General features: G+C 42.0%; 1 protein-coding gene across 1 annotated transcript in view; it reads left to right on the forward strand.

Annotated features, from left to right (window-relative positions):
• Positions 1 to 3,461: 3,461 nt before the first annotated feature.
• Positions 3,462 to 13,842, forward strand: part of NCKAP5 (NCK associated protein 5) — an 890,670-nt gene continuing 880,289 nt past the window's right edge. Inside the window, exon 1 of the mRNA XM_068969056.1 lies at positions 3,462 to 3,530. Coding sequence (XP_068825157.1) covers positions 3,462 to 3,530 — 69 coding nt within the window. The remainder of the gene's footprint in view (positions 3,531 to 13,842) is intronic.

Consider the following 13,842-nt stretch of genomic DNA (forward strand, 5'->3'; position numbering starts at 1 on the left):
GTCGCAAAGAGCTGGACACGACTGAGTGACTGGACTGAACTGAACTGATGTCACAAACAGAACAACAATAATAATTTGTTTAACATGATCAATTGGTAAACAGTAGAGAATCAAATCTAAAGATTAACCATTGTGTTTAGAACAAACAAGTCACCTTGACCTACCAGATCCTGTGTGATCGAGTTGTTACATTTTAGAGCTTTTCTCAGGCTCTTCCTAACTTGCTTTATTCCTAAGAACATGGTCCCAAGTTTTGGGGCACACAAACCTTTTTCCCAGCTATTTCCCAGCAGAAAGACTGACCCCTCTACTGGGAATGCTCTTTACCCATGCTTTTATATGTCTAGCTCCTCCCCTTGCCATTCTATCTAAAATTTGTTCTCTTTTCTTATACCTGACCCTATGTTATACCAACTACTGGTTTCCTCATAGTGAAGCCAGTCTAGGCCCTATGGGGCTCCCGGACACAGAGGGCTTTTTTTTCTCCCCTCTGTTTCTGAAAGGTAAGACTCCACCCCCAAGGACCTTCCCTGAGTTCCAAAGGGCAGATTTGAACAGTTTCTAATGAAGGGAGGAGCAATCACAAAACCATTAAAGGCAAGATTGAGGAGACCAGAGACGCTTATCAAGTTTGGGAGAACTGACCACCTGAGGCAAGGTTAAGGGAGTGCAGGCCCTACACACACCCTAGTCTTGTCAGAGACCCCACCTTTGAACCATTGTTATAAAACCCCTCATCAAGTCCTCTGAGGTGGGACGCAAAGTTTTCAAGGGTGAGATCTCACTGTGTCCCACTTTGCCTGGCAAAGCATTAAAGCCATCCTTTTCTACTTCACCCAAAAGTCTGTCTCTGAGATTCAGTTCTTCACCAGTCTAGAGAGGCCAAGCTTGGCATCAGTAGCAGGCATCTATCATAATTTGGAATTGTTTACTTATTTGTTTTCTGTATCATCCCACTGGTCTTCCCAGGTGGCTCAGCGATAAAGAGCTCACCTGCCAATGCGAGAGATACAAGAAACGTGGGTTTGATCCCTGGGTCAGGAACATCACCTGAAGTAGGGAATGGCAACCTGCTCCAGTATTCTTGCCTGGAGAAGCCCATGGACAGAGGAGCCTGGTGGGCTACAGTCCATGGGCTGGCGAAGAGTTGGACGTGACTGAGTATACACACACACACACACACACACACAGAGTCCTCCCACTAATTTTCATGAAGGCAAGGGCTTGATCTTTGTTATATGTGGCTGTTTTGCAAACACAACACAACAGAAATATTGAGTCCTCCACTTATTAGGCACTTAACAATTTATTGACCAGAGATGTATTAATACATCATTTTTTATCCAAATGTTATAGAGTGGAAACTTATCAATATTCACTTAAATAACAATGTGCCAAACACACACATTAGTTTCTGCAAAAATCCTCCGATCAATAATGTTCATAAATATGAGCTAAATGCCAAAGTATCATCTATTGTGATCTATTAAACCCCAAAGTTCTTGGGAATAAGACTCAGGATAGTATGCTTTTGTTGGACAGGGACTTCTCAGGGTCTGAGTGGTCTCTGTAGCTGGACTGATTATCACAGAGAGTATTCTGAGTCACCAGTGCATAAAGTCATAGAGATGAGGAGGTGGCTGCAAAATGGTTGGGGATAGCTGAAAGCAGGAAAGACAAGCTCCCAAATAAATTTCAGTTGACTCATGTGCTCAATCACCTCCAACTCTTTGTCACCCCATGGACAGTAGCCCTCCAGATTCCTCTGTCCCTGGGATTCTCCAGGAAAGAATCTGGAGTGGGTTGTCATGCCCTCCTCCAGGGAATCTTACTGACCCATGGATCAAACCCACATCTTACATCTACCCACATTGGCAAGCAGGTTTTTACCAGTAGCACCACCTGGGAAACCCTCTTAGTGTGTTTGGGGATTGTAAAAGACTGGTTGGCAGGAACTTGAATGTGATGTTGAAAATTTTGGATTTTATCCTTGTTAGAGTGTACTCCTAGGCGTTTCTGAGTGGACTAGTAATGAATTAAAATGAATGTTTCTGAAAGCGAGAGATGGAATGATTAAGATGGAGGAGGGAATGTGTACTGGAAAAGGAGCCCATCAGTTTCTGACAAATTGACTATAATGTGGGCAAACCCTGCCTGGGGCACAGCTGTCTCAACTCTCTTCCTGGCAGAGGAAACCAAGGGAAAGAGGCCACATACTGCGTATGGGCTGTGCAGTCTCATCTGTTGTATCCTTGTTAAACTTGGAGCAGTTGGAATAATTCTAAAAGGTATTTCTTCTCAATTCTATTAGAAACCGATTGGTATGGTATTTTGTTAATCTCAGCTCTTCCTATATTGGCAGTACAATGACTGATATAAAGAGTGTTTTCTGCAGACGATGAGCAATTTCTGTACCTCAGAGCAACTTCTGAATTATCAAAGATATATTAAATTATGTTGACTTGTATTTAAGGTTAGCTGGTTTTTAACATAATCTTTGTGTAATTAGAACTTAAATATAAGTTGTCATTTAAACCATTTTTATATACGTCATTTGATGACCATTTTTTATCTGTTGTTGCAGTGGGAGAAAGATTAGCTTCAGAGAACCTCGGTGTCTTGTACAAGGTCACTTGGCTAGTAGGTAGAAACGCCTGGGTTTAAACCTTTCTTTCATTTCCAGCATTTTATATCTTGGTAAAAACTGGAAGCTAGTGCTTAATACATATAATGCATCATTATGAAACAGAATTCTGAATCATTATAGAGCAAGCAACTCAGTGGAGTGCAGGGGTTGACTCTATCTGATTTGATGTAATTCAGTGGGCGTTCAAATCACTCAGTAACGATAACGATGTCATCACCATTCATTCTGATTCAACCCATCCCAAAGTGAATGTATCTTATAATGTTCCTCAAACAGGTTTAAATTAAGTATTTTTAAATTAAATATTGACAGTAATGTTCAGGCTTCAGTTTCCCCTCATTGGGTTTTGGACTCCACAACTCTAGGATATGGAGTGTGGCTTTGTTCGTTTGCTCTCCTGGAATTTGCAGACAGCAGCTATGTACTTGGCAACAGGTTGATGCTGGCAAAGAGAGAGAGGATGGGTATGAAACAAGTGTGGCATGAAACTGTTTGCTTTTCTCCACCACAGTCTGCTGATTCAACCTGCAAACCCATTCCCCAACTCGGTTAGCAAAACCTGTGAAAACACAGGGGCCTCCGTGAAGACTACTCTGACCTTGGCTGCTGGAGAGAGCTTCTGAGTCCAGTTCTAAACTTATGATATGGGCCTGGGTATTTTTGGATTCAACACTTGCCCTTGGTTAGAAAGTGAAAAACAAGGGTCTAAACACTATTCACTCAGATAGTAAAACACATGTTCACTTTTTGCAGTGACCCTGGCAACAGAAGGGGAATTCTTATAAATCACAAAGGAAAATAAATCACTTCACCCATGGAGGGAAAGAGACAGCTTGAGAAAAGGGACTTTGGGAAAAGGCTGTCTTTAGATAGCAGTCTCGTGGTAAGTACTAAATATTCATTACACTCTATATATTTTGGCTTGAAATGCATTATTCTTTGTGATTTCTTGAACCCCATGCTTTCAAAAGCCTCTATTCCAGTTACCCTGTTAGCAATATCCCCTGGGATTTTTGTTTCACTTATTTTTTTACAAAGTCAAAAGCCAGTAAGTTATTGGAATGTTTGTATAGTGTCCTAATAGGCAAATGTCATAATCTGTCAGCATTACATGTAATTACATTAATTCCAGCTGAAGTAGACTTTAACCCATACAAAAACACTACTGTACAGCTAATGCCAAATGCCAAGCCTATTTATAGTTGTTCTATCACCCACTTATCTTAACTTTGGGGATAAGTTGAACAAGAATTCAGTAGGGTTTCTAATACTGAAGAGAAGAGAAAATCTCTGAGATCTTAGGTATAGAAATTAGTTCATTGGTCCATAAACTTTATAAAGTTTGAACGCTGATAATCATCATTCTTAAATTGGTTGGGTTTCATGTATGAGAATCTGGTTAGTTCAAAGAAATAGACTATATCAGTGATTTCTGAACGTTGGCGCTTCTTTCACAGTCTGAACTAAGATGTTTTGGTCACTTACTCAAGTAGGCATCTGAACAGAATAAGAAACCAAATGGAGCAAGTCACTCCTTTCTCTTTTGGCCATTTACTCACATGAAAATGTAGCTTAGTTCCTTCTTTGGCATGTTGTTGAGGAACGTGGTTTATTCATTTTGTGTCTTCCCGGTTCCTGGCCTGGAATTTGGGTCAGAGTATTCCAATAAAAGATTTGTTGAAGTGATTTATCAATTGCCCTTTTCCAATATCTGACTGCTAAGGTTTCACATCATAAACTGTTCATAGATGTGAGTTTCTGGAAATTGAGAAAAGGATTGCATTAAACTTTTGTGTCTAGTTCTTCGGTTATTAACATCAACTTCTCTGTCTCTCTGACTGAGGTAGGTACTGAGCAACATACCTTCAGAGACAAGAACTCTTATAGGATTTTAAGTTCTTCTCCCAATGGATGTACCTTCTCATCTCTGAGGTTTTTCTGTCTCTAGGTAGAGTGTGGTGAAAATAGTATGTGTGTGTGTGTGTGTGTTTCTGTCTATACCTTTTGCAACTTCTAGGGAAACTTAGAATAAAAAGATAATTTCTCAGCTTCCCCTTTTTCTCTTTGCCAAAGGAAACACTTCTTACATATCAATCTGCCAGTAGGGTCTGTCTTATGCCTAGCCAGGCACTCACATTGTATATATAATATGAGTAGTAAAAGAAAGTTTCTCTTAACCCGGAAGCATCGTCCTTGCTGATTACTCCCTAAAGCTCATAATTCTGCCTTAGGGCCCAAAGAAGCTAAGCTAAGCTGTTGTCTTTTTTTGATTGGAGGGGGGTATCATACTATTTTATTCACATTTAAATTTCACCAAGAGTTCAGGAATATGCTAGCCTTATTTTCAGATTTTTGAAATGAAGGTAAAATGGACTAACAGCTTTAAGGGTACAATGTATTCATATTAACAAACTAGACATTCTAAGGGATGGTATAACTATATGCTTTGGAGCACAATATAAGGACAAGCCCTGGAACTGAAGGAAAAAGCCACCATTCAGGACTGAACAAAGGTCCTTGGTCGCTGATAGAATCTCCCCTTGACTTCAGACTTGAGACAAACTGTGAGAGTCTGTCCGTATACAAGAACCCTTGAATTCAGGACAAACAGTAACAGGATAGATTGACCAGAGCCCTTTAGACTGTGGTGGCCTTTCTGAAGCGAGCAGGAGTGGCTGGAGGCTGGAAATGTTGCAGCTGAGGTCTGGGATCCCTAGATGAGAGCAGCTATCTTCGAAAATTCGCTGATGTCCAAACAAGTTCCTAAGATGTTTCTCCCAAACAGTGTAAGCTATTGTCTTTTAATCATTCACAGTAGCACTCACTAATAAAAGGTCTTGGATCATTCTCAGGTGTCAGCCAGATGAGTAGAATTTTGTTGAAGTTATTGGTAAAGAAACACATGCAGAGCATGGAGTCCTGCTGTGCAGGACTGGGTTGGGGCAAGGAGGAAAGGGGACATGGATTATCACAAGGGTATGAGGAATCTGAAAATCAGAGAAGGTGTTTCAATGAAGTTTTGCCCACATTTAAATTTTCCTTAGGCCAGACTTGACTGTGAGCATAAATCAAAGCCCTTCATATTACCTGTGTGGGCTGAAATCCCCAAGCTGAGCTTGCATTCCCTTTGGCATGTGGCTCTAGCCTGAGTCTTGTGAGGGCTGTGGATCTGTTTCTTTACTTACAGTGTCAGAGAGCACTGTGAAAAGAATGTGGTACCAAGCAACACACTTGAAAATCATCAACCTGTTAAATCTCCCTAAATGATGATTGGAAGGGTTTTTGCACTAATGAAATATCTTCCTTGTTTCCTGGAGGCAGATTGAGTGTGACATTTGCATGAGAATGTTGGGAAAATCCTGAAAGAGTGTGTGGGTGTGCTCTCCTATGACTCTGTGGCTCCATGTATAGGAATGCTTGAATACCATTAATCATTGTACAATACAGGCCATATGACTGATTTTTGTCTTCTATTTCACTGTTATGTTCTTTCCTCACATAGGATGCCACTGGTGGAACAATGACAGCAAGGTGATTCTTGTCAGGTTGGTTTTTAGGGTGTGAGACCCATTGAAAGGCCCTTAAGTGAATTTTATTGTGACGCCAAGAGAAACAGATGAGGGAGATTAAAACAGATGAGGGAGATTAAAGCTGACTGGCCTGTAAGGGACTTGAACCCAAGACTTTGTCCCTTCTTGGGCTCCATGCCAAAACCACACAAATAACTAGGCAAGAAGCACACAAGGATGATTCTAGACCAAGGTTTCTGGGAAATACAAGGAAAAAAAAATTAAGAAACACCTGGTATTATATCACACACACTTCATTCCCAAGGCACGTTTACTTTGTGTCATTCTATCCCACTCTATTCTATTCTATTTTTAAATTGTGGAATGCAATTTGAGAATGGGTTATCTAGTCCCCCCACTTTACAGAAAAAGTATTGGGTTGGTCAAAAAAATTCATTCATATTTTTTTCAGTAAATGTTATGGAAAAACCCAAACAAACTTTTTGGCCAAGCTTATAGTTAATAATCAGCAGGGTTAAATGCGTTCCCTGAGGCTACACAACTAGGGTACAGCCAAGAGTAGAAGTGAAGTTTCCAACCTGAAGATTCACTTCTTTGTTTTTCTTTCTCTAATAATAACCCAGTAAGAGAAGATCCTTTTGGAAAACTGAGCAGAGGAAAGAGAAACATACTGAACTCTTAAGTCTTGACATTCCACTGCAGTAATCATTATGAGCCGTATTTTTGAGAATTAGAGGGCCCAGAGGTAATTTCCACTTACAGATTTTTGCAGGCAAAAAATTCCTTAGAATGTACTGCAAGGATAAGGGGCTATTAACTTCATTACACTTTTTATTTTTCATAATCAAATCGTGAAATGTTGAGTAGAAATTATTGCCCCCCCCCCCCCGCAACAGTTTTTAAAATTTTATGCTTGAAGAACCACAGAATAAAAAACCTCACAGTTGAGATACTGAAGAAAAGCTCCAAATGCGGGAATATGAGTTTGTGGTCCTTGGTCACAGTTTTCTTTCAGGATGTGACACGGGGAGGGCGTGTGTGTGTGTGTCTGCACACATGCTCACTCTAGTAAGGGTTGAGTATTCTTTGATGTTGATGATTTTTTACTTGGTAAATCATCCTTTTAAAGACAAACATGGCAGGGAAGTGAAACTGAAATGAAACATATGTTTCAATGTCAGAGGTAAAGACCCTGAGAGAAAGACAAGTGATTGCACATTTGCCTCCCCCCAGTAGTGAGTGTGCCAAGTAGCTACATATCCATGGCAAGCACAGTCTTCTCTATGATAACAATAAAAATCACCCCAGGAATTGGGGCCTCTTCTTGACCCAGAGCTCTTCAGCCCACACCCCAGGATGTTTTCTGATCAGAAAAAGTCAGCATTTCATAATGTGCTTTATTTGTAAGAATCATCCCCAGGCTATGTGTTTAGCTATTTGACACTTATAGCTGTGATAGCATTTAACTGATGAGCAAGTCAGGGAGTTAATTATCATTTTTACCAGCTCACATTTCAAGAGCAAAGATTCTCTTTCAATTTTGGAAAGAATGCTTTTTGCTTTTAAGTACAGATAGGTGTAACGGTTTCTCTTATGAATGATGAATTGCAGTTGGTACCCCAATCCTTTCTCCCTCACCAAAAGGAAGACAAAACGTACTAGATCCTTACACCTAACCTCAGCACAGTTTTGATAGATTCATGGCAGCAGGAAAGGCCCTATGCTTGACCTTCAGTTCATCCTTCAACCTCTTTGATGGTTTGCATCCAAATCATTAGAGTAATTAGACCTTCCACAGGCTATATTAACTTTGTGGATCAACAAGCACCACTGAAAACCTGCCTTATATTTAAGATGCTTTAGTAGCCATGGGATGTGCTGGATAGTTGCCATTCCCCCACCCCACCCCCACTCCAGTTGCACTCCATCCTGCTCTACGTGGCTGTCCTTCCCTGCAGGATGTACCGCATGGACCTTGTCAAAAGAATTCCTGGCCTTCTGGCAGCTCGTTCAGTTTGGCCAATGGGATGACCTAGCAGGACGTCATTGGTTGGGAGGAGACAGAGGTCAAGGTAATTGTTTTCCTGCTGTCTCCCTGCCTGGCTGTGGACCACAGTGACTGGGCTACTCTTCCCAAGTCCACGGCTTTTGTTGGGCAATCCTATCCCACAACTGTAGCTGTGGTTATAATCACAGCTCTCTGTGTTCTGGCACTTGCTCTCTCCTCAGGTTCCTACAAACATTATGGTAGTGATGATTCCTGGATGTCGCCAGTCCATCTCACATTGATTTGTTTTTTGATCTGCCCACACTTCAGTGAATAATTTCTTTTACCAAAATTTCCTCAATTAGGTGGTTTGGGTATGCTATCTTTTTCCTGCAGGGTGCCCCTGCCTGATACAAGGTAATACTCCTTCTCAAAGTGTTTATAGTTTATCTGTAGAAGCTAACCTATTAAAGAGGAAAAATGACATAACACAGAGAAGGTAAATCAGGTGTGACATTGACAGTGATAGGAGTTGAGATCCTTCTGGGAGGATATAAGGAGACATCACACAGAAGTTGCAGTTATAGCTGTTCTTTGAAGCAATGGAGAGAATTTAGGAAGTGAAGACTGGGATAGAAGAGAAAGAGGCTACCCACGGATATTGTGCTATGCCCCTTGGTGACAACTCACTTCATTGCTGAATTATTTTTTTCCCAGGAAAACTTCTTCCTTATATCAAATTGTAATGGTTAATTTTATATTCACTTCAACTGGGCTAAGGGATGCCAAGATAGCTGGCAAAACATTATTTCTGGGTGTGTCTTGCTGGTGTTTCCATCAGAGATTAGGATTTGCATTGGTAGGCTGAACACAGAAGACTGCTTTAATCAATGGGGGTGGATATTGTCTGATCTGTTGAGTCCCTATATAGAACAAAAAGGCAGACGGTAGGTGAATTCATCTTCTTCTGTCCTCAGACAAGGGTGTTCCTGGTTGTTAGGCCTTTGTACTCAGACTGAGACCTGTATCATTGGCTCCCTGATTCCCAGGCCTTGGGGTTTAGAATCAACTATAGCACCAGCTTTCCTGGGCCTCCATCTCCCAGACAGTGATGGGACTTCTCAGCCTCCATAATCACAAGTATAATCTCTCATAATAAATCTCTTTATTCATACACACACACATACACACACACACACAGAGCTCTGACTACCACACAGAATTAAACCTTTCTGCTGTTTTATCTTCAGTTATATCCCCATGTTTAGTGACTGGAAGCTATTCAAAGTAGGGCTCAGCAAACTCTAAACAGCCAGTGAGTGACCAGTTGAGTCTTTGCAGGCCCAAGGAGGAGTCATGACGATTCAACTCTGTCGTTGTAGCCTGAGAGCAGACACAGACAAGACACGAGTCAGTGGGTGGGACTTGTGTGCCAATAACACTTTATTTACAAAGACAGGCAGCAGGCTGGATTCTACAGGGTATATGCACACATTACAGAAATGGGAAACTTGAGAGTCCAGGTTGGATTTGTCCTGAGTGCTGCCTTTCTGAGTAGTGACTTGTGTTTCCCCTTAGGATACACAATACACCAAGGCAGGCAAAGGGATAGGCTGAGGCTATTAACATAAAAATGAAGATCTTCAAGTGGCCAGAAGCTGAGCAAAGGGAAAGATTTTAGAAGGATCCCAACTCACTGAGACTTTTTCTAAACATGAAGTAAGGTCATGGTTAGTGTGGCTCAAAGTAGCCATTAGATTGTGAATACTCAGGAAAAAATCTGCACCTTGGAATGCTGCAGGCATTTCTTTAACCTTCTCTACTCTTTTGGTATTATAGTTGGACCACCCCTCACTGGAGGGATGCTGTGCAGAAACTACCAGTTTGCAGGAGGTTTCTAGCTACTCAAATCCTAACTACCCTTGACCAGTTCTACTATTGGAAGCAAATGTAAAGTATGGTTTACTCAGTGCTGTGACCACTGGGCAAAGGCCAAGCTGTCCCCTGGGAAGCTTGACCTTTGTTCTCTGGTGTCAAGATTGTTTGAGATTTCCCAAGTGAGCATCAAGTGAAGGAGGGTCAAGGAATGTGAGGGAGCTTCTTATTTCCCAACCACATTTTTCCCTTTAATGGGGCTATTCTCTTAGCCATCTGTTAGATGTCCTAAGAACAGACCATGCATTGGAGCCCAGAGTTGGAGGGTATGGTTTGATGTCTGAGGATTCAGCCAGTCTTTTTTTAAAGAAAAAGCAACAATGGAGAATCGACCAGCTTTTATCTAGGTTATTCACCTTTCTGAAGTGGCTTGCTGAATCTGACTGCTCCCCTTAAAAGTGGGAAATTGTAGAGTTTGAGAAGTGTCAGATCCTTATATGGATATTTACCTAGTGAATCTGCCTACTAGCTTAGCCCAGCATCTTGACCATCATGGCAGGTCAAGAAAGGACTGGAGAAATACCCTGTCCAGCTGCTCTCTAGCAACACAGATCCATGGGGACTATGGATAGATTCAGGGCAGATTCAGCACAGATCGTTGGGGACTATGGATAGATCATGGGGATTATGGATAGATCATGGGGATTATGGATAGATTCATGGGGATTATGGATAGATTCAGGGCAGATTCAGGGGTGTGGCTGGTGGGTGGGGAAGACCGGAGAGGTTTGGCCAAGTGGGCACAGCCCACAACACCTGGTTGCTAAGGGTTGTAAAGGGGCTCTGGACAAACAGAAAGAGATGAGAACAGTGGTGGAAGGGAGGTTCAAGAACTGAGCAATGCTACTGCTGGGGACAGAGTCTGAAGGGAGAGTAATAACAGAGGACCATGTGTAGACCATGCCCAAGCCAAGGGGCTTAGAGTGTCAGCAGCGGAGCTGGTTGAGTCTAATACAGAAGCCACCTTAGCAGACATTGAGTCATGCATTGAATCTCAACCAGGAGGGCTTTCTTCCCTTAGTAATAATAGAGGCAATTTGTTGAGGCTTACTATGTGCCAGGCACTCTGCTCAGTACTTTAGGTGGAAACTGAAACTGTCATTTAATACTCATGAAGCCCTGTAAAGTAGGAACTCTAATGATTCCTATTTTACAAATGAGAAATCTGAGGCTTAATGAGCTCATCAACTTCCTCAAGGCTAGAGGACTGCAAAGGGAATTAGACTGAGTGATGAGCTGGGATTTCAACTCAGATCTGGCTACCTCTAGACTACTCTCTGCTGTGCAGCTTGGAAGCAGAAAATTTTCTGCCAGTGACTGGGAGCTCCTCACGTGATTGCTTCCCAACCATAAAGAGCCCCAGACTCAGCAGGGCTAGAGGTTTACATGTGCTTTGCCTCCTCTGCCGTATCTTTGCCTCCTGATGACAGAGGGCTGGTCCTGATTTTGACAAAAGAATTGTCAAGGGCAGAGGTTGGAGGTGGAGGGTTATAAAAAATAAAAAACTGCATGTGTTGAAACTTGGTCTAGACCTAATCTGGTCTTGTGTTTTTTCATATGAACCAGGTCTCAGAACCAACTTCTACAAAGATTAAACTTTGTAATACACGTACAATATATATGTATGATAAATACATATTTATAATATATAACTTATCTGTAAGTTAATGTTTTTAGCCATATGAGAATGATTGTGGTATGTACATGTACAAGGTGAAATTATTTACTAGATAGGAGTAGAGTTGGGAGAAAGTAGTGAATGATGGGGTTCATCAAAAATACAGGTGTCCCCCAGTAAGAAGCAGGGAGTATGACCTGAGCGATGCCTACCAAATGGCTGGACCACCTTTTGACTGGGCCACTGCCTGATGGAGATGTATATGGTGCCAGCATCATTTCCCATGAGGAGATTCCCGAAATATGTCATGTGTTTCCCCACTCCTTGCAATTGGTGCCCCTTCCTCCGATGTCACCCATAGGAGGGTCTACCTTTATTATGATGATGGCTCCCCTTAAATGACTCGTCTCTCTCTTCTTTTCTTCATCTCATTATTGAAAATCAGGCAGATGTAAATAAATAAGAGTTCTTATTAAAATGTCATTTCCTAAGGTGCTGTAAGAGTCACTTCTGATCTTTATCTCCACATGTACCGCTTGAGCACAAGCTTGTCCACTGAAGAACCTCAACTGAGGCACTACTGACATTTTGGACCCTGTATTTCTTTGTTGTGAGGGCTGTCCTGTGCATTGTAGAATGTAAAGCAGCATCCCTGGCTTCTACCTACTGGATGTCAATAGCACTCTTCCTTAGTTGCGATGACCAAAATGGCCTCCAGACATGGCTGAATGTCCCCAGGGGAGCGCAGTCAGCCCTGACTGAACTGAATGCCCTTTGAGGACATGAGCCTTTTCATACTCATATTTGTATCCCTACAGTCTGATGCATAGAAAACTTTCCATGAAATGAATGAGTGAATGAATGTACCAGTGAGTAGCTGTTTATGGCATGTACCAACCAGCTGGAAACACTGGGTATGGGGGGAGATGCAACTACTTGGAAAACACTGAGTGCTGAGTGGGAAGGTCCATGATATTCTGCTTTTTCTGTTTTGCCCAGGGATGAGTCTAATGTGTGGCTAAAGTTTTTATTATTATACATCAGAAATTTTACCATATCTGGACCCTGAGTCCCAAGGTGCTTGATAGGGCACATTTATGACAAGATTCCAGAGGTTTAAATTTTCTGAAATACATTAGATTTTATGTGTATATGCTTAAGTGCATTTTTCTGAGGGGTGAGTCCACAAGTATAATCAGATTCTCAAGGGCATCTGACTCAAGAATGGCTAGGTGGCGCTACCTGCTGTTAGCCTAGAAAGTCCAGCCTGTAGCACCTGCACACAGATGGCTTCCCTTCCCCAGGTCACAGAGCAGGTCTCAACAGCACCTGCTTCCCTCACCTGAGCTCAGCTGCTGCCGTGAGTGCTGTCTGCCTGCTGTGCATACGCAGCGTCTCACAGATCACCAGATCAAACCAGGAACTGGGAACGTTTTGAAAGCTCTTTGCAAACACTGTGTTATGAGTAGATGATGAAATGAAACTACCTCTACACAAGAAATTAGTACAAATGGGCAGAGACGTTTGCTTGGCGTGTTCTGTGTTGTCTTAAGACTCAGAGATCTGCTTGTCATTCTCCTGGTGTCTCTCCATCTTTCAACAGTGGGAATCATCAGATCACACAAGTTTCCATGGCAACTGAGTTTTCTGCATCATTCTCTGGCAGCCTAAGATCATTCCTGCAGCGGACTCTCTCTAGTACTTTGTCCCTAACAAGAGATAGAGCTTTCATCGATCGCCTTAAAGGCAGGTCCTCAAACCCAAAAGGTAGCTGGGGTGTCCTCTCTGATAGGTGGTTGCTTTTCTTTCTAGAGTTTCTAATGAATCAGCACAGACACTGAGCATCTAACAGATCTGAAGCACTGTAAAGTAAGTGCTAATAAATGCATGGCATGATTTCTGCTTTACAAAGCTTAAGAAATCTAATCAAATGTATAGGAATCATAGTAATACCAGCAGGTATGCAATGGTGCCAGCAAGCAGGCTGGGATTTAGAAAGGAGAGGTTGCTCTCTGGCTATATTGATCAGGGAGGGGGGCTTCTCAAGAAGGAAAGCTTTCATTCCCCCTCTAGAAAATTGGTGCACATTAATCTATGGTGTCTCTGAGTTCCTGGAAGCAGAAAT

The sequence above is a fragment of the Capricornis sumatraensis genome, chromosome 3 (assembly GCF_032405125.1).
Source record: "Capricornis sumatraensis isolate serow.1 chromosome 3, serow.2, whole genome shotgun sequence".
Lineage (NCBI taxonomy): Eukaryota > Metazoa > Chordata > Mammalia > Artiodactyla > Bovidae > Capricornis > Capricornis sumatraensis.